Below are 21,497 nucleotides of genomic sequence, written 5' to 3'. Positions count from 1 at the left end.
AGGGGGTCCCCAAACTCCCCCCCAACCCCCCCAAGTATTAATCGGTGCCAAACACCACCCCATTTCCCTTCCCGAACGGAAGATTTAAACCTCCAGCGCAGCTTTAAATCGACCTTTAAACCCCCGAACGTCGCTCGGACCCCCCCCAAAATATCGGGGTGCCCCTGACGCCCCCCCCGCCCGGTTTGCGCAGTGCGAGCTGTACCACTGGGTGGATCTCCTGGACCGTTTCGACGGATCTTGGCCGAGGCCGGGCGGCCCGTGGAGAACATGTCGTGGCTGCTGGTTTGCGACCGGCCCGAGCGCGAGCAGCTCAAGTCGCTGCTCCTGGCGCTGCTCAACTTCACCGCCCTCCTCATCGAATACAGTTTCTCCCGCCACCTCTACAGCTCCATCGAGGTACCGCGGGGTACCCCCCCCAACCCCTCAAAACCCCCGGGCGGATTATTTCTTCCCAATTTAACCGTTTCGGTGGTTTTTCGGCAGCACTAACGACGCTCTTGGCCTCCTCGGACATGCAAGTGGTGCTGGCGGTGCTGAACCTGCTCTACGTTTTTAGCAAACGCTCCAACTACATCACGCGCTTGGGCTCGGACAAGCGCAGCCCCCTCCTCTCCCGCCTCCAGCACCTGGCTGAGGTCAGTCGGGGGGTCCCCCGCTTGTTTTTTGGGGCATCCCCCCTTTATTTTAACACTTATAGGTGAGTTTTTAAATCGTTTTTGGGGGGCGTTTTCACGCAGAGCTGGGGCGGGAAGGAGAACGGCTTTGGGTTGGCCGAGTGCTGCCGGGACCTTCACATGCTGGTGAGCGAGGAGGTTTTGGGGTTCTCTGGGGTCCCCCCAAATTGTTTTGTCGCTTTCCGGGGTCCCCGTCGCTGTCCTTTGTCCCCTTGTCACCCTCTGCTCCCCAGTTCTGCCCTGGGGTCCCGCAAGCCTGGTTTACGTCACCGCGTTTTGGGGTCCCCCAGCACCATCCTGGGGTCCCCCAAAGTTGTTTTGTGACCTTCTGTGGTCCCCAACATTGTCTGGTGTCCCCTTGTCACCTCCCTGGGTCTTGTGTTTTGGGGTCCTTCTAAAATTGTCTTGTCCCCTTCTATCACCTTCTCGGGTCCCCAAGAGCGTCCTGTGTTGCTTTGTCACCTTTTGGGGTCCCCAACACTGTCCCATGTCCCCCCCATCACCTCCTGGGGTTCCCCAATACCGTCCTATTCGCTCTCGGTGTCCCCAAACCTGGTCCTGTCCCCCTCTTGTGTCCCCCAAACCCGGTCCTGTCCCCCTCTTGTGTCCCCAAACCCGATCGTGTCCCCCCCTCGTGTCCCCAAACCCGTTTCTGTCCCCACCTTGTGTCCCCAAACCCACTCCCGTCCCCCACCTCGTGTCCCCAAACCCGATCTCGTGTCCCCAAACCCGCTCCCGTCTCCCCCCTCGTGTCCCCAAACCCGATCTCGTGTCCCCAAACCTGCTCCTGTCCCCCCCTCGTGTCCCCAAACCCGCTCCCGTCCCCCCCCTCGTGTCCCCAAACCCGATCTCGTGTCCCCAAACCCGCTCCCGTCCCCCCCGTCGTGTCCCCAAACCCGATCTCGTGTCCCCAAACCCGCTCCCGTCCCCCCCCTCGTGTCCCCAAACCCGATCTCGTGTCCCCAAACCCGCTCCCGTCCCCGCCTCGTGTCCCCAAACCCGCTCCCGTCTCCCCCGTCGTGTCCCCAAACCCGCTCCCGTCCCCCCCGTCGCGTCCCCAAACCCGATCTCGTGTCCCCAAACCTGCTCCTGTCCCCCCCTCGTGTCCCCAAACCTGCTTCCGTCCCCCCCGTCGCGTCCCCAAACCCGATCTCGTGTCCCCAAACCTGCTCCTGTCCCCCCCTCGTGTCCCCAAACCCGCTCCGTCCCCCCCTCGTGTCCCCAAACCTGCTCCCGTCCCCCGTCCCGTGTCCCCCGCCCTCCGCCCAGGGGAGGGAACACCCCCGTCCCCTCCCCGCACACCCCAATGTGTGTATCCCCCCCCAGAAATACCCCCCCAGTGCCACCACCCTCCACTTCGAGTTCTACGCCGAGCCGGGCGTTGAGGTGAAGGTGGACAAACGGGTGAGTACGGGGGACATTTGGGGACATCTGGGGACATGGGGGGAACCCCCCAAACCCCAGAGCCCCCCCCTTACCCCCCAAACCCCCCCAGGCCACCAGCACCACCCTGCACTACATCCACATCGAGCAGCTGGACAAGGTGAGCGTTGCGGGGGCGCAGCGTCTGTTCGGGGGGGTCCTGCCTCAAAAGGAGGGTCCTCCCCACCCCGTACCCCCAGATTTTGATGTGCGCACCCCCGTTTTATCTGCGTACCCCCATTTCTTTTATAACCCCCCCCCCCCCAGATTTCAGAGAGCCCCTCGGAGATCATGGAGTCCCTCACCAAGATGTACAGCATCCCCAAAGACAAACAGGCGAGTGGGGCAGAAACGGGGGGGTACCCCAACATTTTGGGGGTACGCAGTGACACGCGGGGGGGGTAACACCCCCCAGAATCCTCCCTGACCCCCCCAAATCTTTCTACCCCCCCCCAGATGCTGCTTTTCACCCACATCCGCCTGGCGCACGGTTTCTCCAACCACATCTCCAACCACAAGAAGCGACTGCAAGCGGTGCAAGCGCGGCTGCACGCCATCTCCATCCTGGGTAGGCTTTTCGTTAATTAAGGCTGTGTTTTAATTAAGCAGGGGGGGGGGGGGGGTTGTTTTAATGAGGGGGAGCTTTTGTGGGGTGACCACCACCCCCCTTGGGTTTTTTTGGCAGTTTACTCCAACGCGCTGCAGGAATCGGCCAACAGCATCTTGTACAACGGGCTGATCGAGGAGCTGGTCGACGTGCTGCAAATCACCGACAAGCAGCTCATGGTGAGGACCCCCCCCAAAATAACCCCCCCAAAATAAGCTCTGTAGCCCCCCAAAATATCTCCCCAAATAAGGCCCCTGTTCCCCCCCAAAATCACCGCCAATCCCACCAGAATAAAGACATCTCGTGGGGGGCGCCCTAAAAGAACTCCCACCTAAAATAACCCCCAAATGCCCCCCCCAGCACCCCAAAATATCCCCTCCACCCCCCCACAAATACCCCCCCGTAATAAACCCCCGGTCCCCTAAAATAACCCCACTGGTCCCCCGCAAATAACCCCCTGGTTCCCCAAATAACCCCCCAAAAATAACCCCCCCAGGCGCCCCACATACCCCTGACCCCCAAAATAACCCCCCAAGCCCCCCCAAATACCCCTGACCCCCCAAATACCCCCGGGGCTCAATCCCGTTGCCCCCACTCCCCCAAAAAACCATCTCCCACCATTTTTACATTTCCCCCCAATATTTTGTGCCCCCCCCCCAGAACATCAACCCTTCCTATTTACACACCGTGTCCCTTGGCGTCCCCAAGCCCCATCGTGTCCCCTCTTTATCTCCCCCCAAAACCACCCCCCACCATTTTTACACCCCCCCAATGTTTTACGCCCCCCCCCCAATATTTTATTCCCCCCCCCCCCATTTTTTGCCCCCCCAGGACATCACCCCCCTGCTTACACACCGTGTCCCTTGGTGTCCCCAAGCCCCATCGTGTCCCCTCTTTTTATCCCCCAAAACCACCCCCCACCATTTTTACGCGCCCCCCCCAATATTTTACGCCCCTTCCCCATATTTTATCGCCCCCCCCCCATGTTTTGTCCCCCAGGACATCAAGGCCGCCTCCCTGCGCACTCTCACGTCCATCGTGCACCTGGAGCGAACCCCCAAGCTCAGCAGCATCATCGACTGCACCGGCACCGCCTCCTACCACGGATTTCTCCCCGTTCTAGTCCGCAACTGCATCCAAGCCATGATCGGTGGGGCCCGCCGCGTCCCTACGAGAAGTTTTTCGGGGCGTTTCACCTGGTTTTAACCATTTTTGCCCCCCGCAGACCCGTCCATGGAGCCGTACCCCCACCAGTTCGCCACCGCCCTCTTCTCCTTCCTCTACCACTTGGCGAGTTACGACGCGGGCGGCGAAGCTTTGGTGTCGTGCGGGATGATGGAAGCGCTTTTAAAAGTAAAAAAAAACCAAAAAAACTCCCCGTTTTTTAGGGCTCTTTAAGAGTTTTCACCCGTTTTATTTTTTTCTCTCCCAAGGTGATAAAATTTCTGGGCGACGAACAGGACCAGATCACGTTTGTGACGCGCGCCGTGCGGGTGGTGGATCTCATCACCAACCTGGACATGGCCGCCTTCCAGTCGCACAGCGGCCTCTCCATCTTCATCTACCGCCTCGAGGTGGGGTCCCCCGCTTCGCTTCGGGTCCCCCCTCTTAGCCCGGGGTCCCCCGCTGATTTTCGCCTCTCATTTTGGGGTGTTTTGGGGGTTTTTGTGCCCTCAGCACGAGGTGGATTTGTGCCGCCGCGAATGTCCTTTCGTCATCAAGCCCAAAGCGCCGCGGCCCCCCGCCGCCGCCGCCGCCGCCCTCCCCGAGGGCGAGGACATGGAGACGGACATGGAGGGTGAGGACAGGACGGCAGAGGGGGCGCCGCCGCCCCCCCCGGCGTCGCTCGTCCCCCCCCGATGTCACCGTCACCCCCGTAGTGCCGGACGTGGCCATGGAGAGCAGCCCCGGCCCCTCCACCGAAACGCGGCAGGACCCGGCGGGCGCCGCCGCCCCCTCCCCGCGCGGCGGTAGGTGCCACCGCACCCTCGGGGCCGGCGGGGCCGGCGCCGGGGGGGGCCTCACGTTGGGTGCTTGTGTATTTGTGTCCCCCCTCCACCCCGCTCCGGCTTTTAGGTGTCCAGTGCATCCCCCAACGCGCCGCTTTGCTCAAATCCATGCTGAATTTCCTCAAAAAAGCCATCCAAGACCCCGCTTTTTCCGACGGCATCCGCCACGGTGAGCGTCCCCCGATGTCCCCGATCCCTGGTGACATCGCGCCGGGGGGGACATCGCCCCCTCACCCCCTTTTCTTTTTTAATTCCCCCCCCAAGTGATGGACGGCTCGCTGCCCACCTCCCTCAAACACATCATCAGCAACGCCGAATATTACGGCCCTTCGCTTTTCCTCCTGGGTGAGTTTCACCCCAAAACATTTTGGGGGGGAAACAGAAAGAATTCGAGGACCCTCCCCAGAAGAACACAGATAATTAGTTAATTAACCCCCCCCTTTTTTGTCCCCGCAGCGACCGAAGTGGTGACGGTCTTCGTGTTCCAGGAGCCTTCGCTTCTCTCCTCCCTGCAGGACAACGGCCTGACCGACGTCATGCTCCACGCGCTCTTAATTAAAGACGTGAGTTAATTACCGCGCGGCGTCCCCTCCTTCTAATTAACCCCCCCGCCTTGATGAATTTTTTTTCCCCAAGGTTCCGGCCACGCGGGAGGTTTTGGGCTCGTTACCCAACGTTTTCAGCGCCCTTTGCCTCAACGCCCGGGGTTTACAGTCGTTCGTGCAGTGTCAGCCCTTCGAGCGGCTCTTCAAGGTCCTGTTGTCCCCCGATTATCTCCCCGCCATGCGGCGCCGCCGCAGCTCCGACCCCTCGGTGAGTCCCGGGGACGCGGAGGTTGGGGGGGTGCTCCGTTTTGGGAGGAAAACCTCGCTTTTCACCGCTTTTCCGCTCACGATTTACGGCGAGAGGAACGACTTCAACGCCGATTCGCCGCCGTCGAACCGCAGCGCCCTCCTGTTAACGCCTTTTTTTATGCCTTTTCCTATCCGCAGCACGTTTCTTGTCGTTTTTATAAACTATTATACCAATATTTAAGCTAATTTGCGGGCTAAAACCTTGAATTTTCAGGAAAACCTTTCATTTTTCGCCGACACCCCGATTTGCAATAAGTTACAATTTTACGGATTTGACGACGTGAACTGTGTCGCCAGCCCGTTAACGCACTTTTTTGGACGTTTTCCCATTTCCACCCTATTCCTCGGTATTTTTTGGCGTTCTACATTAATTTTTGGGTTGGTTTTTGGGCTAAAATCTCTTAATTTTCAGGAAATCCCGGATTTACGACAAGAAGAACAACCTCGGTGCCCTTTTGCGGCCGCGCCGTCCCGTCGCCTCTTTTACATTTCTCCCGTTTCCACCCGATTCCTTGTCACTTTTTGAAGCTTTGCATGAATTTCCGCGCCGTTTCTTTCACTTTTAACCATTCCTTGCTAATTTTAACCCCCCCCGCATTGTGTTTTTTGCCCCCGCAGGCGACACGGCCTCGAATTTGGGCAGCGCCGTGGACGAGCTGATGCGCCCCCAACCCGCCCTCACAACCGACGCTGTCCCGTTAACGCACTGTTTTAAACGTTTTTCCTGTTTCCATCCTATTCCTCGGTATTTTTTGGCGTTCTGCATTAATTTTTGGGTTGGTTTTTGGGCTAAAATCTCTTAATTTTCAGGAAATCCCCGATTTACGACAAGAAGAACAACCTCGGTGCCCTTTTGCGGCCGCGCCGTCCCGTCGCCTCTTTTACATTTCTCCCGTTTCCACCCGATTCCTTGTCACTTTTTGATGCTTTGCATGAATTTCCGGGCCGTTTCTTTCACTTTTAACCATTCCTTGCTAATTTTAACCCCCCCCCGCATTGTGTTTTTTGCCCCCGCAGGCGACACGGCCTCGAATTTGGGCAGCGCCGTGGACGAGCTGATGCGCCACCAACCCACGCTGAAAACCGACGCCACCACCGCCATCATCAAGGTGACCCCCCCCCGCGCGGGGACAACCCCACCTCCCCCAGCCCCTCCCCGCTTAAAAATCGCGATTCTTTGCGAGGTTTTGGTTCCGTTTCTGCTCAGCTTTTGGAGGAAATCTGCAGCCTGGGCCGCGACCCCAAGTACGTTTGCCAGAAGCCGTCGATGCAGAAGGCGGACGGGCCGGCGACCGCGCCGCCCCCGCGCTCCCCCCACGCGGCCGAGGAGGCGTCGAGCGAGGACGAGGAGGAGGAGGAGGTGCAGGCCATGCAGAGCTTCGGCGCCGCGCAGCAGAGCGAGGCCGAGCCCAGCCAGACGTGAGCGCAACGCGGGGCTTTGGGGGCGAAAAATGGGGATTTGGGGGGGGAAAAACGGGGCTTTGGGGGCGAAAAATGGGGATTTGGGGGCGAAACGCGGGGGTTTGGGGGTAAAAAATGGGGATTTGGGGGCGAAAAATGGGGATTTGGGGGCGGGAAAATAGGGGTTTGGGGGTGAAAAATGGGGATTTGGGGGCGAAAAATAGGGATTTGGGGGCGAAAAATAGGGGTTTGGGGGGAGATTCGGGGGTTTGGGGGCGAAAAGCGGGGGTTTGGGGGCGAAAATGGGGGTTTGGGGGCAAAAAATAGTGGTTTGGGGGGAAATTTGGAGGTTTAGGGGGGAGATTCGGGGGTTTGGGGGCGAAAAGCGGGGCTTTGGGGGCGAAACGCGGGGATTTGGGGGCGAAACGGGGGGCTTTGGGGGCGAAAAATGGGGATTTGGGGGGGGAAAGCGGGGCTTTGGGGGCGAAACGTGGGGGTTTGGGGGCGAAACGTGGGGGTTTGGGGGCAAAAATCGGGGATTTGGGGGGGAAATTTGGAGGTTTAGGGGGGAGATTCGGGGGTTTGGGGGCGAAACGCGGGGCTTTGGGGGCGAAAAATGGGGATTTGGGGGGAAAAGCGGGGCTTTGGGGGCGAAACGTGGGGGTTTGGGGGCGAAACGGGGGGGTTTGGGGGCGAAAAATGGGGATTTGGGGGGGGAAAGCGGGGCTTTGGGGGCGAAACGTGGGGGTTTGGGGGAGAAACGTGGGGGTTTGGGGGCGAAAAATGGGGATTTGGGGGCGAAAAATAGGGGTTCGGGGGGGAGATTCGGGGGTTTAGGGGGGAGATTCGGGGGTTTGGGGGCGAAAAGCGGGGATTTGGGGGTGAAAAGCGGGGGTTTGGGGGCGAAAAATGGGGGTTTGGGGGCGAAACGCGGGGCTTTGGGGGCGAAAAATGGGGGTTTGGGGGGGGAAAAGCGGGGCTTTGGGGGCGAAACGTGGGGGTTTGGGGGCGAAACGTGGGGGTTTGGGGGCGAAACGTGGGGATTTGGGGGCGAAAAATAGTGGTTTGGGGGGGAAATTTGGAGGTTTAGGGGGGAGATTCGGGGGTTTGGGGGTGAAAAGCGGGGATTTGGGGGCGAAAAGCGGGGGTTTGGGGGCGAAAAATGGGGGTTTGGGCGTGAAACGCGGGGCTTTGGGGGCGAAAAATGGGGGTTTGGGGGCAAAACGTGGGGGTTTGGGGCGAAATGTGGGGGTTTGGGGGCGAAAAATGGGGGTTTGGGGGCAAAACATGGGGATTTGGGGGCGAAAAATGGGAGTTTGGGGGGGAAATTTGGAGGTTTGAAAAGCGGGGCTTTGGGGGCGAAAAGCGGGGATTTGGGGGCGAAACGCGGGGATTTGGGGGCGAAAAATGGGGATTTGGGGGCAAAAAATAGGGGTTTGGGAGGGAGATTCGGGGGTTTAGGGGGGAGATTCGGGGCTTTGGGGGCGAAACGCAGGGCTTTGGGGGCGAAAAACGGGGGTTTGGGGGCAAAACGTGGGGATTTGGGGGCAAAACATGGGGATTTGGGGGCAAAAAATGGGGGTTTGGGGGGGAAATTTGGAGATTTGAAAAACGGGGATTTGGGGGGGAAATTTGGGGATTTGGGGGGAAATTTGGAGGTTTGAAAAACAGGGATTTGGGGGAAAATTTGGAGGTTTGAAAAACGGGGATTTGGGGGGGAAATTTGGGGGTTTGGGGGGGGAAATTTGGAGCTTTGAAAAACGGGGATTTGGGGAAATTTGGAGGTTTGGGGGGAAGTTTGGGGATGTGGGGGGGAAATTTGGAGATTTTTGGGGGCGAAATTTGAGGTTTTGTGGGGAGAAATGGGGGTTTTCAGGGACAAGGTGATGTTTGGGGGGGAAATTTGGGGATTTGGGGTGGGAAATTTGGAGGTTTTGAGGTGGAAAATGCATCTTTTGGGGTGAAATTTGGAGATTTCCTGGTGAAATTTGGAGATTTTGAGGGTGAAAAATGGAGATTTCGCGAGGAAAAATGGAGATTTTGGGGCGAAATTCGACATTTTGTGGGGAGAAATGGGAGTTTTCAGGGACAAGTTGATATTTGGAGGTGAAATTTGGAGATTTGGAGGTGGAAAATGGATGTTTTGGTGTGAAAAAGTGAGATTTTGTGTTGAGAATGGATGTTTTGAGGTGAAAAATGGCTCTTCTGAGGTGAAAAATGGATATTCTGAGGTGACAAGCTGGTATTTTGAGCGATAAATGGGTATTTTGAGGTAAAAAAGCTATCTTTGGCGTGAAAGTTTGATATTTTAAGGTGGGAATGGGATATTATGAGCTGAAAAGGACGAGATTTTGAGGTGAAAAATGGTGATTCTGAGGTGAAAAATGGGTGTTCTGAGGTGAAAAATGGTGATTCTGAGGTGAAAAATGGGTGTTCTGAGGTGAAAAATGGTGATTCTGAGGTGAAAAATGGTGATTCTGAGGTAAAAAATGGTGATTCCGAGGTGAAAAATGGCTGTTCTGAGGTGAAAAATGGCTGTTCTGAGGTGAAAAACGGGTGTTCTGAGGTAAAAAGTCGGTATTTTGGGCGATAAAGGGATCTTTTGGGTGATAAACTGAAATTTGGAGGCGAAGAATTGCGTTTTTATTGCACGCCGTATTTGTTTTGCAGGGCGGTGGGCGCGGAGGAGCGCATCCCCATCCCCCTGATGGATTACATCCTCAACGTGGTGAGGAAAACAAGGCCGTTCGCCCCCATTTCGCCCATTTTTAGCCCCCCCCAGCCTTAAACTTCCCCCCAAAAAGCTTCAATTCCTGACCCCAACCCTCCCCGGGTTTTCTTTTCCCCCCCCGCTGTTTTTCAGATGAAATTCGTGGAGTCGATCCTGAGCAACAACACGACGGACGATCACTGCCAGGAGTTCGTGGCCCAGCGCGGCCTGCGCCCCCTCGTCACCATTTTGGGGCTCCCCAACCTCCCCGTCGACTTCCCCACGTCGGCCGCCTGCCAGGCCGTGGCCGGAGTCTGCAAATCCATCCTGGTACAAAAATCCTCCCTTTCCCGGCCGGTCCCGCAAAAATCCCCCCCCTCGTTCCGGTTCCGCTTCCCGCCCCGAGGGTTTTTCCGCTTCCCTCCCGGTCCTGATTTTTTTTTTTTTTTTTTTTTTTTTTTTTCCCCCTTTCCAGTTCTCGTTTGCGCTTTAAAAGCTGAAAAACGGAAAATTTGAAGGTGGAAATAAGGGGGGAAAAAGAAATTGGAAGGGAAAAGAAATTGGAACAGAAAAGAAATTGGAAAGGAAAAGAAATTGGAAGGGAAAAGGTCAAAAGCTGAAAACCAAAAATTTGAAGGTGGAAATAAGGGGGGGAAGGAAATTGGAAGGGAAAAGAAATTGGAAGGGAAAAGGAATTGGAAGGGAAAAGGAATTGGAAGGGAAAGGAAATTGGAAGGGAAAAGGTCAAAAGCTGAAAACCAAAAATTTGAAGGTGGAAATAAGGGGGGAAAGGAAATTGGAAGGGAAAAGAAATTGGAAGGGAAAAGGTCAAAAGCTGAAAAACAAAAATTCAAAGGTGGAAATAAGGGGGGAAAGAAATTGGAAGGGAAAAGAAATTGGAAAGGAAAAGAAATTGGAAGGAAAAAGGTTAAAAGCTGAAAACCAAAAATTCAAAGGTGGAAATAAGAAGGGGGGAAAAGAAATTTGAAAGGAAAAGATGAAAAGCTGAAAACCAAAAATTTGAAGGTGGAAATAAGGGGGAAAAAGAAATTGGAAGGGAAAAGAAATTGGAAAGGAAAATAAATTGGAAGGAAAAAGGTTAAAAGCTGAAAACCAGAAAATTTGAAGGTGGAAATAAGGGGGGAAAAGAGATTGGAAGGGAAAAGAAATTGGAAGGAAAAAGGTTAAAAGCTGAAAACCAAAAATTCAAAGGTGGAAATAAGAAGGGGGGAAAAGAAATTTGAAAGGAAAAGATTAAAAGCTGAAAACCAAAAATTTGAAGGTGGAAATAAGGGGGGAAAAGAAATTGGAAGGGAAAAGAAATTGGAAGGGAAAAGGTTAAAAGCTGAAAAACAGAAAATTTGAAGGTGGAAATAAGAAGGAAGGAAAAGAAATTGGAAGGGAAAAGGTCAAAAGCTGAAAACCAAAAATTTGAAGGTGGAAATAAGGGGGGAAAGAAATTGGAAGGGAAAAGAAATTGGAAGGGAAAAGAAATTGGAAGGGAAAAGGTTAAAAGCTGAAAACCAAAAATTCAAAGGTGGAAATAAGAAGGGGGGGAAAGAAATTTGAAAGGAAAAGATGAAAAGCTGAAAACCAAAAATTCGAAGGTGGAAATAAGGGGGGAAAAGAAATTGGAAGGGAAAAGAAATTGGAAGGAAAAAGGTTAAAAGCTGAAAACCAAAAATTCAAAGGTGGAAATAAGGGGGGAAAGAAATTGGAAGGGAAAAGAAATTGGAAAGGAAAAGAAATTGGAAGGAAAAAGGTTAAAAGCTGAAAACCAAAAATTCAAAGGTGGAAATAAGAAGGGGGGAAAAGAAATTTGAAAGGAAAAGATGAAAAGCTGAAAACCAAAAATTTGAAGGTGGAAATAAGGGGGAAAAAGAAATTGGAAGGGAAAAGAAATTGGAAAGGAAAATAAATTGGAAGGAAAAAGGTTAAAAGCTGAAAACCAGAAAATTTGAAGGTGGAAATAAGGGGGGAAAAGAGATTGGAAGGGAAAAGAAATTGGAAGGAAAAAGGTTAAAAGCTGAAAACCAAAAATTCAAAGGTGGAAATAAGAAGGGGGGAAAAGAAATTTGAAAGGAAAAGATTAAAAGCTGAAAACCAAAAATTTGAAGGTGGAAATAAGGGGGGAAAAGAAATTGGAAGGGAAAAGAAATTGGAAGGGAAAAAATTAAAAGCTGAAAAACAGAAAATTTGAAGGTGGAAATAAGAAGGGGAAAAGAAATTGGAAGGGAAAAGGTCAAAAGCTGAAAACCAAAAATTCAAAGGTGGAAATAAGGGGGGAAAGAAATTGGAAGGGAAAAGAAATTGGAAAGGAGAAGAAATTGGAAGGGAAAAGAAAAGATTAAAAGCTGAAAACCAGAAAATTTGAAGGTGGAAATAAGGGGGGAAAAGAAATTGGAAGGGAAAAGGTCAAAAGCTGAAAACCAAAAATTTGAAGGTGGAAATAAGGGGGGAAAAAGAAATTGGAAGGGAAAAGAAATTAGAAAGGAAAAGAAATTGGAAGGGAAAAGGTCAAAAGCTGAAAACCAAAAATTTGAAGGTGGAAATAAGGGGGGAAAAGAGATTGGAAGGGAAAAGAAATTGGAAGGGAAAAGAAATTGGAAGGGAAAAGAAATTGGAAGGGAAAAGAAATTGGAAGGGAAAGGAAATTGGAAGGGAAAAGAAATTGGAAGGGAAAAGGTTAAAAGCTGAAAAACAAAAATTTGAAGGTGGAAATAAGAAGGGGGGAAGAGAAATTGGAAGGGAAAAGAAATTGGAAGGGAAAAGAAATTGGAAGGGAAAAGATTAAAAGCTGAAAACCAGAAAATTTGAAGGTGGAAATAAGAAGGAAGGAAAAGAAATTGGAAGGGAAAAGGTCAAAAGCTGAAAACCAAAAATTCGAAGGTGGAAATAAGGGGGGAAAAGAGATTGGAAGGGAAAAGAAATTGGAAGGGAAAAGGTTAAAAGCTGAAAAACAGAAAATTTGAAGGTGGAAATAAGAAGGAAGGAAAAGAAATTGGAAGGGAAAAGAAATTGGAAGGGAAAAGGTCAAAAGCTGAAAACCAAAAATTCGAAGGTGGAAATAAGAAGGGGGGAAAAGAAATTTGAAAGGAAAAGATGAAAAGCTGAAAACCAAAAATTTGAAGGTGGAAATAAGGGGGGAAAAGAAATTGGAAGGGAAAAGAAATTGGAAGGGAAAAGAAAAGATTAAAAGCTGAAAACCAGAAAATTTGAAGGTGGAAATAAGGGGGGAAAAGAAATTGGAAGGGAAAGGAAATTGGAAGGGAAAAGATTAAAAGCTGAAAAACAGAAAATTTGAAGGTGGAAATAAGAAGGGGGGAAAAAAAATTGGAACGGAAAAGGTCAAAAGCTGAAAACCAAAAATTTGAAGGTGGAAATAAGGGGGGAAAAGAAATTGGAAGGGAAAAAATTAAAAGCTGAAAACCAGAAAATTTGAAGGTGGAAATAAGAAGGAAGGAAAAGAAATTGGAAGGGAAAAGAAATTGGAAGGGAAAAGGTTAAAAGCTGAAAACCAGAAAATTTGAAGGTGGAAATAAGGGGGGAAAAGAAATTGGAAGGGAAAAAATTAAAAGCTGAAAAACAGAAAATTTGAAGGTGGAAATAAGAAGGAAGGAAAAGAAATTGGAAGGGAAAAGGTTAAAAGCTGAAAACCAAAAATTCAAAGGTGGAAATAAGAAGGGGGGAAAAGAAATTTGAAAGGAAAAGATGAAAAGCTGAAAACCAAAAATTTGAAGGTGGAAATAAAGGGGAAAAGAAATTTAAACTGAAGAGAAAAGATTAAAAGCCGCAAAGCAGAAGTTTGAAGGTGGAAATAAGGGGGGAAAAGAAATTTAAAGGGAAAAGATTAAAAGCTGAAAAACAGAAATTTGAAGGTGGAAATAGGAAGGGGGGAAAGAAATTTAAACTAAAGAGAAAAAATTAAAAGCTGAAAAACCAAAAATTTGATTTTTTCCCCTTTAAATTCCTTTTCCCAGTTGTTATTTCCGCTTTCAGATTCTCACTTTTCAGGTTTTCATTTTTTCCCTTGAGTTTCAGTTCAGTTTTCCGATTCTTATTTCCACTTTTGAATTTTCACTTCTCACTTTTATTTTTTTTCCCCTTAGTTTCTTTTTGCCATTTTTACTTTTCCCTGGAAATTTTCTTTCTCAAAAATGTTAATTTCTCCTCTACAAACTCTGAATTATTTCCTGAAAATTCAATATTCTCTCCCCGTTGGATTTTCTCTTCCCAGTTTGTTAACCCTGTTCCAATTCTAATTTCTCCCCCCAGTTTTAATTTCTCCCTCCCAATTTTAATTTTACCCTGATTTTCATTTCCCGATTTTAATTCTGATTTTAATTTCACCCCGTTTTCCTTTCCCAGTCTTAATCCCAGTTTTAATTTCACCCCGTTTTCACGTCCCGGTTTTAATTTCACCCCATTTTCCTTTCCCAATTTTAATTCCAATTTTAAATTTTACTCCCAATTTGAATTTCCCCCCGTTTCCCGTCCCAATTTTTCTCCCAATTTGAATTTCCCCCCGTTTCCCATCCCAATTTTACTCCCAAATTTAATTCCCCCTCGTTTTCCCATCTCAATTTTTCTCCTAATTTGAATTTCCCCCGTTTCCCGTCCCAATTTTTCTCCCAAATTTAATTTCCCCGCGTTTCCCCGTCCCAATTTTACTCCCAATTTTAATTTCACCCCATTTCCCTGTCTCAATTTTTCTCCCAATTTTAATTTCCCCTCGTTTTCCTTTCCCAATTTTTCTCCCAAATTTAATTTCCCCCTGTTTTCCCGTCTCAATTTTTCTCCCAATTTGAATTTCCCCCTGTTTCCCGTCCCAATTTTACTCCCAAATTTAATTTCCTCTCGTTTTCCTTTCCCAATTTTTCTCCCAAATTTAATTTCCCCCCGTTTCCCCGTCCCAATTTTTCTCCCAAATTTAATTTCCCCCCGTTTCCCGTCCCAATTTTACTCCCAAATTTAATTTCCCCCCATTTCCCGTCCCGATTTTTCTCCCAAATTTAATTTCCCCCCGTTTCCCATCCCAATTTTACTCCCAAATTTAATTTCCCCCCGTTTCCCGTCCCAATTTTTCTCCCAATTTGAATTTCCCCGTTTCCCATCCCAATTTTACTCCCAAATTTAATTTCCCCTCGTTTTCCCGTCTCAATTTTTCTCCCAAATTTAATTTCCCCCCGTTTCCCGTCCCAATTTTTCTCCCAATTTGAATTTCCCCCTGTTTCCCGTCCCAATTTTTCTCCCAATGTGAATTTCCCACCCCCCCTCGCCCCCCCCCCGCCGCCGCGTTTCCCTTTCCCGCCGCGCGCTCTGATTGGCCGGCCGCTCTCCCGCCCGCAGACGCTGTCGCACGAGGCGCGCGTGCTGCAGGAGGCGCTGCTGCAGCTGGAGGCCGTGCTGGGCGCGCTGGAGCCGCTGCACCGGCCCATCGAGGCGCCGGGCGGCTCGGTGCTGCTGCGCGAGCTGGGCGGCGCGGGGCCGCTGCCGGACGCCACGCTGTCGGCGCGGGCCACGCCGCTGCTGCACGCGCTCACGGCCGCGCACGCCTACATCATGATGTTCGTGCACACGTGCCGCGTGGGGCAGGTACCGGCGGGGGCGGGGGCGAGGGGGCGGGGCCTGGGAAGAGGGGGCGGGGCCCGGGAAAGGGGGCGGGGCTTGAGAAGAGGGGGTGTGGCCTGTGGAAAAGGGGTTGGGGGCTTGGGAAAGGGGGTGTGGTCTGGGGAAAGGGGGCGGGGCCTGGGAAGAGGGGGTGTGGTCTGGGGAAAGGGGGTGTGGTCGGTGGAAAGGGGGTGGGGCTTGAGAAGAGGGGGTGTGGCCTGGGGAAGAGGCGGGGCTTGGGAAAGGGGGTGTGGTCTGGGAAAGGGGGTGTGGTCTGGGAAAGGGGGTGGGGCTTTGGAAGAGGGAGCGGGGCTTTGGGAAGGGGGGTGTGGCCTGGGGAAGGGGGGTGTGGCCTGGGGAAAAGGGGGTGGGGCTTGGGGGAAAGGGGGTGGGGCTTGGGGAAAGGGGGTGTGGCCTGGGGAAGGGGGCGGGGCTTGGGGAAAGGGGGTGTGGCCTGGGGAAGGGGGCTGGGCCTGGGAAAGGGGGGTGTGGCCTGGGGAAGGGGGTGGGGCTTGGGAAAGTGGGCGGGGCTTGGGGGAAGGGGGGGTGGGGCCTGGGGAAGGGGGCGTGGCCTGGGGAGGGGGGTGGGGCTTGGGGAAGGGGCCATTTGGGGGCATTTCTTTACAGCCATTTTTGGGTAGTTTTTCAGGTTTTTTCCCAGCATTTTTTTGCAGTATTTGGGGTATTGTTTTAGCTTTTTTCTTCCACATTTTTGTGTATTTTTCAGCTTTTTTTTTTTTCTAGCATTTGTGGGTGTTTTTTCAGGCTTGTTTTTGTTTTCCCACTATTTTGGGGATGTCTTCGGTTTTTTTCTTTTGTCTTTTTTTTACTATTTTCCCAGCATTTTCAGGTTTTTTTCCAGCTTTTTTTTCCCCAGCATTTTTGTGTATTTTTTCGCCCCTTTTTTTTACTGTTTTGCCAGCATTTTCATGATTTTTTCCCACCTTTTTTCCCAGCATTTTTGTATATTTTTGCACGCTTATTTTTACTACGTTTTCAGGATTTTTTCCAGCTTTTTTTCCCCAGCATTTTTGTGGGTTTTTTTTTACTTTTTTTTCTCTATTTCCCCAGCATTTTCATGATTTATTTTTTCCTTTTTTCCCCGGCATTTTTATGTATTTTTTCCCTTTTTATTTTCCTATTTTCCTAGCGTTTTCATGATTTTTCCACTTTTTTTCCCAGCATTTTTGTGTATTTCTTCTGCCTTCTTTTCTTGTATTTTCGGGTATACTCTCAGCCTTTTTTCCCCCAGCATTTTTTGCGCCGATTCCCCCGTTTTGGGCGCCGATTCCAGCCTTTCGGGGCACACGCGGGTTGCGGGGGGGCGGCGCTTGGGGATTTTTGGGGGGGTTTCAGTGCTTTTTGGTGCTTGCAGAGCGAGATCCGCGCCATCTCGGTGAACCAGTGGGGGTCCCAGCTGGGGCTGAGCGTGCTGGGGAAACTGAGTCAGCTCTACTGCTCGCTGGTGTGGGAGAGCACGGTGCTGCTGTCGCTCTGCACCCCGAACAGGTGAATGGGGGGGCGCCCACGTTTGGGGGCGCAGAGCACGGTGCTGCCATCCCTCTGCACCCCAAACTGCTGAACTGGGGGGGCACCCACGTTTGGGGGCGCAGAGCACGGTGCTGCCGTCCTTGTGCACCCCAAACTGCTGAACTGGGGGGGCACCCATGTTTGGGGGCGCAGAGCACGGTGCTGATGTCCTTGTGCACCCCAAACTGCTGAACTGGGGGGGCACCCACGTTTAGGGGCGCAGAGCACGGTGCTGCCGTCCCTCTGCACCCCGAACAGGTGAACGGGGGGGCACCCACGTTTGGGGGCGCAGAGCACGGTGCTGCCGTCCCTCTGCACCCCAAACTGCTGAACTGGGGGGGCACCCATGTTTGGGGGCGCAGAGCACGGTGCTGCCATCCCTGTGCACCCCAAACTGCTGAACTGGGGGGGGCACCCACGTTTTGGGGGGTCAGAGAAGATTTGGGGGGGTTAGGATTTTGGGGGGGTAGCTGAGGATTTTTAGGGTGGTTTAAACAGGATTTTTTGGGGGTAGATGAGGATTTTGGGGGGGGGATCAAAGAGAATTTTGGGGTGCAAATGAGGATTTTGGGGGAGTTAAAGATTTTGGGGGTTGGGGAGAATTTGGGGGTTCAAAGAGGATTTTGGGGGGTTCAAAGAGGATTTTGAGGGTGTCGAAGGCAGATTTTGGGCGTTGAAGAGGGTTTTGGGGGGTTCAGGAGGATTTTGGGGGAGTTCAAGGGGATTTTGGGGGTTAAAGGGGATTTTTGAGGGGTTAGAGAGGGTTTTAGGGGGGTCAGGATTTTGGGGGGGTTGAGGATTTGGGGGGTTTGAGAGGATTTGGGGGGTTAAAGAATTTTGGCAGCTCAAAGAGGATTCGGGGGGGGTTGGGGAGGATTTGGGGGCAGTTGAGACAATTTTGGGGGGTCTAAGAGGATTTGGGGGGGGCAAAGAGGATTTTGGGGGGGCAAACAACAATTTGGGGTTTAAAAAGGATTTTTAGGGGGGTTGAAGAGGATTTTTAAGGGGGTTAAGGAGAATTTTGGGTGTTAAAGAAGATTTTGGAGGGGGTTGAGGATTTTAGGGGGGTCAAGGAGGATTTTTGGGGGGGGGTTGAGGATTTTGGGGGGGGTTGAGGATTTTGGGGGGGTTGAGGATTTTGAGGAGTCAAAGAGATTTTGGGGGGGGGGTGCAGAGTGTCCTGGGCGGGGGGTGCGGATGGTTCGCACCCCCAAATAAACACGGCGGGGGGCACCCCATGGGATGGGGGGTGCTGAGGAGCCCCCCCCAGCCCCACTGACGCCCCCAATTCGTGTGTCCCCCCCCAGCCTCCCCCCCGGCTGCGAATTTGGACAGGCCGACATGCAGAAGCTGGTGCCCAAGGAGGAGAAAGCGGCTCCCAGCCCCCCCCAGGGGGGAAAACGGGCCGGTATGGGGGGGGGGGATCTATAGGGGTCTATAGGGGTCAGGGGTGGGGGGGCGGTTGAAAAATGGAGGGTTTGGGGGGGGCTTGTGGAGGTTTTTAGGGGGAAATGGGGGCTTGGGGGGTTCTTAGGGGAAGGTTTTTTTGATGGGTGTTTGGGGAAGGGGTTTATTTGGGGGGGGTGTTTAAGGGAAGGATTTGGGGGGCGACTATGGGGTGGGGGGGTCTATAGAGGTGGGGGGGGGTTGGTTGAAAAATGGAGGGGTTGGGGGGGTTTTTAGGGGGAAATGGGGGTTTGGGGGGGTCTAGGGGAAGGATTTCTTGGGGGGTCTAGAAGGGATTTTTGGGGGGGTTGGTTGAAAAATGGAGATTTTGGGGGGGCGTGAAGACTTTGAGGGGGAAATGGGAGGGGCGGAGGTTTCTTGGGGAGGTTTTTGGAGAAGGGCTTTTTTTGGGGGGGGTCTTTAGGGGAAGGGGGGGACTCCGGGGGGTGCAAGCAGCATTTTTGGGGGTGCTCACCCCTTTTTTTTTCCCCCCAACCAGAGGGTGAAGCGGAAGGCTCCATGGCCGGGGGGGCAGCGGGGGGCGTGAGTGACCCCCCCCCGGCGCAGGGGGGGCTGCTGGAGGGGATGGGGCTGGAGGGGGAGCCCTTGGCCCCCATGGAGACGGACGAACCCGGCGGCGCCGACCCCAAGGTCAAGGCCAAGATCAGCCCGGCCATGGCCGCCCGCATCAAACAGATCAAACCGCTGCTGTCCGGTGAGGGGGGGCCCCAAAAACACCCGGGGGGGGCGGGGGGGGTGGCCAGAAATACTTTGGGGGATCCAAAAATATCCCGGGTGGGCTGAAAACGTCCCCCCGAAACACCTTGGGGGGCCCCAAAATACTTTGGGGTCCCCAAAAAACACCCTGGGTGGCTCCAAAATACTCTGGGGACCCCAAAAAACACCCTGGGGGGCCCCCAAAAACACCTGGGGGCCCCTAAAATACTCTGAGGTCCCCAAAAAACACTCTGGGTGGCCCTAAAATATTCTGACCTTGTGCTGCTTGAACGTTGGGGTCCCCTGGGCTGGATATTGGGGGTGCCCTCTGGGGTTGGGGACTCAATGCAGGGGTCCCCAGGTCCCCTATGTTTTTGGGGTGCCCCCCCATATTACTGGGGTGTCCCCGTATATTTCTGGGCTGCTCCTCTATATTTCAAGGTTCCCCACCTCACGGTGTCCCCCACCCTCATCCCAGTGTCCTCTTGTTCTACTATGGGCTGGACATTGGGGGATCCCCCTTGGGGTTGCGGACTCAATCTAGGGGTCCCCAGATCCCCTATATTTTTGGGGTGCCCCCAATATTTCTGGGCTGCCCCCCGATATTTTGAGGCTCCCCAACTTGCCATGTCCCCCACCCTCATCCCAGTGTCCCCTTGTTCTCCTGTGGGCTGGACTCTGGGGCTCCCCCGGGCTCGGGGGCCGGGTGTGGGTTCCCCCCCCTATTTTTGGGGTTCCCCTCCATTTTTGGGGGTCCCTAACATGTGTGTGTGTGTGTCTCCCCCTCAGCCTCGTCGCGGCTGGGCCGGGCGCTGGCCGAGCTGTTCGGGCTGCTGGTGAAGCTGTGCGTGGGGTCCCCGGTGCGGCAGCGCCGCAGCCACCACGCCCCGGCCGCCGCCCCCGCGCCCAGCGCCGCCGCCCGCGCCACGGCCTCCGCCCTCACCAAACTGCTCACCAAGGGGCTCAGCTGGCAGCCCCCCCCGTACACCCCCACCCCTCGCTTCCGGTGAGGGCGGGGCTTGGGGAAAGGGGGCGGGGCTGGGGACAAGGGGGTGGGGCTTGGGACAAGGGGGCGGGGCCTGGGGTGAGGGTGGGGCTGGGGTAGGGTAAATAAGATTGGGGCGGGGTTTCTAGAAAGGGGCGGGGCTTGGGACAAGGGGGTGGGGCCGGGGACAAGGGGGTGGGGTAAGGGGTGTGGCATCTGGAAAGGGGGTGGGGCCTGGGGAAAGGGGTGGGGCTGGGGTAGGGTAAATAATATTGGGGGTGTGGTTTCTAAAAAGGGGGTGGGGCTTGAGACAAGGGGGTGGGGTGAGGGTGGGGCCAGGGACAAGGGGGTGGGGTAAGGGGTGTGGCATCTGGAAAGGGGGCGGGGCTTGGGGAAAGGGCAGGGCTGAGGTAGGGTAAATAAGATTATGGGTGTGGTTTCTAGAAAGAGGGCGTGGCTTGGGCCAAGGGCTGAGGAGAAGGGGTGGGGTAAGAGGTGTGGCATCTGGAAAGGGGGCGGGGCCTGGGGAAAGGGGTGGGGCTGGGGTAGGGTAAATAAGATTGGGGGCGTGGTTTCTAGAAAGGGGGTGGGGCTGGGTAAGTGGGGATTGGTGAGAGAGGGTGTGGTCTCTGGAAAGGGGCGGGGCTGGTGTAGGGCAAATAAGGGGATTGGGAAGAGGGGGCGTGGTTTCTAGAAAGGAGGCGGGGCTTGGGGAGAAAGGGGTGGGGCTTAGAGGGGTGTGGCTTATGGAAAGGGGGTGTGGCCTGGGGAAGGGGTGGGGCTTGGCAACAAGGGACATGGGGATTGGAAAGAGGGGGTGTGGTCTCTGGAAAGGGGTGTGGCCTGGGGAGGGGGCGGGGCTAGGGAGTAGGCAGTTCTGGGGAGAGGAGGCGTGGCCTGGGGAAAGGGGGTGGGGTTTGGGGAGGGGGCGTGGCCTCAGGTGGGGACAAGAGGAAGGGGCGTGGCCTGGCTTAGTGCCCTGTGGGTGTGGCTTAGCGCCCTGTGGGCGGGGCTTGGTGGCAGTGGGTGTGGCCTAGCACCCTGTGGGCGGGGCAGGGCAGTGGGCGGAGCCTCACCCCTGCCATCCCCTAGGCTGACGTTCTTCATCTGCTCCGTGGGCTTCACGTCCCCCATGCTGTTCGACGAGCGCAAGTTCCCCTATCACCTCATGCTGCAGAAGTTCCTCTGCTCCGGCGGACATAACGCCCTGTTCGAGTGAGTGTCTACACCCCAAAACACCCCAGAAACACCCCAAACCAGCCCGCCTTTCCTCCCCTTTTATTCTTTCCCTCCCCTTTTATTCTTTCCCACCTTTTTATTTTTTTGTGCCCTTTTATTTTTTTCTCCCCCTTTTGTTTTTTTCTCTCCTATTTGTTTTTTCTCCCCCTTTTATTTTTTCCCTCGCCTTTTATTTGTTTATCCTCGCTCTAGTTATTTATTTTTATTTGTTTACCGTTCTTTTTTTTTACTGCACTTTTATTTATTTGCTATCTTTCTGTTTCTGTTTTATTTTCCCCCGCCCATTTTAT

The 21,497-nt window shown here is 53.2% G+C and overlaps 1 protein-coding gene across 1 annotated transcript in view; it reads left to right on the top strand.

Moving 5' to 3' along the window:
* Positions 1-193: 193 nt before the first annotated feature.
* Positions 194-21,497, top strand: part of LOC136002699 (E3 ubiquitin-protein ligase HUWE1-like) — a gene marked incomplete at both ends in the record, with an annotated part of 36,356 nt that continues 15,052 nt past the window's right edge. The window contains 28 exon segments of the mRNA XM_065657959.1: positions 194-236; positions 239-409; positions 487-638; positions 741-803; positions 2,004-2,081; positions 2,173-2,220; positions 2,367-2,435; positions 2,556-2,667; positions 2,785-2,885; positions 3,706-3,856; positions 3,932-4,059; positions 4,140-4,280; positions 4,384-4,504; positions 4,587-4,676; positions 4,783-4,884; positions 4,980-5,060; positions 5,172-5,278; positions 5,352-5,532; positions 6,587-6,678; positions 6,777-6,988; positions 9,641-9,698; positions 9,834-10,010; positions 15,030-15,275; positions 16,666-16,799; positions 18,128-18,228; positions 18,766-18,981; positions 19,773-19,989; positions 21,061-21,183. Of these exon segments, the coding sequence (XP_065514031.1) occupies positions 194-236; positions 239-409; positions 487-638; positions 741-803; positions 2,004-2,081; positions 2,173-2,220; positions 2,367-2,435; positions 2,556-2,667; positions 2,785-2,885; positions 3,706-3,856; positions 3,932-4,059; positions 4,140-4,280; positions 4,384-4,504; positions 4,587-4,676; positions 4,783-4,884; positions 4,980-5,060; positions 5,172-5,278; positions 5,352-5,532; positions 6,587-6,678; positions 6,777-6,988; positions 9,641-9,698; positions 9,834-10,010; positions 15,030-15,275; positions 16,666-16,799; positions 18,128-18,228; positions 18,766-18,981; positions 19,773-19,989; positions 21,061-21,183 (3,515 nt within the window).

The sequence above is a fragment of the Caloenas nicobarica genome, unplaced genomic scaffold, assembly GCF_036013445.1.
Source record: "Caloenas nicobarica isolate bCalNic1 unplaced genomic scaffold, bCalNic1.hap1 Scaffold_1573, whole genome shotgun sequence".
NCBI lineage: Eukaryota > Metazoa > Chordata > Aves > Columbiformes > Columbidae > Caloenas > Caloenas nicobarica.
Note: the sequence above shows the minus strand (reverse complement) of the source record. Positions and strands in the feature narration are given on the sequence as shown.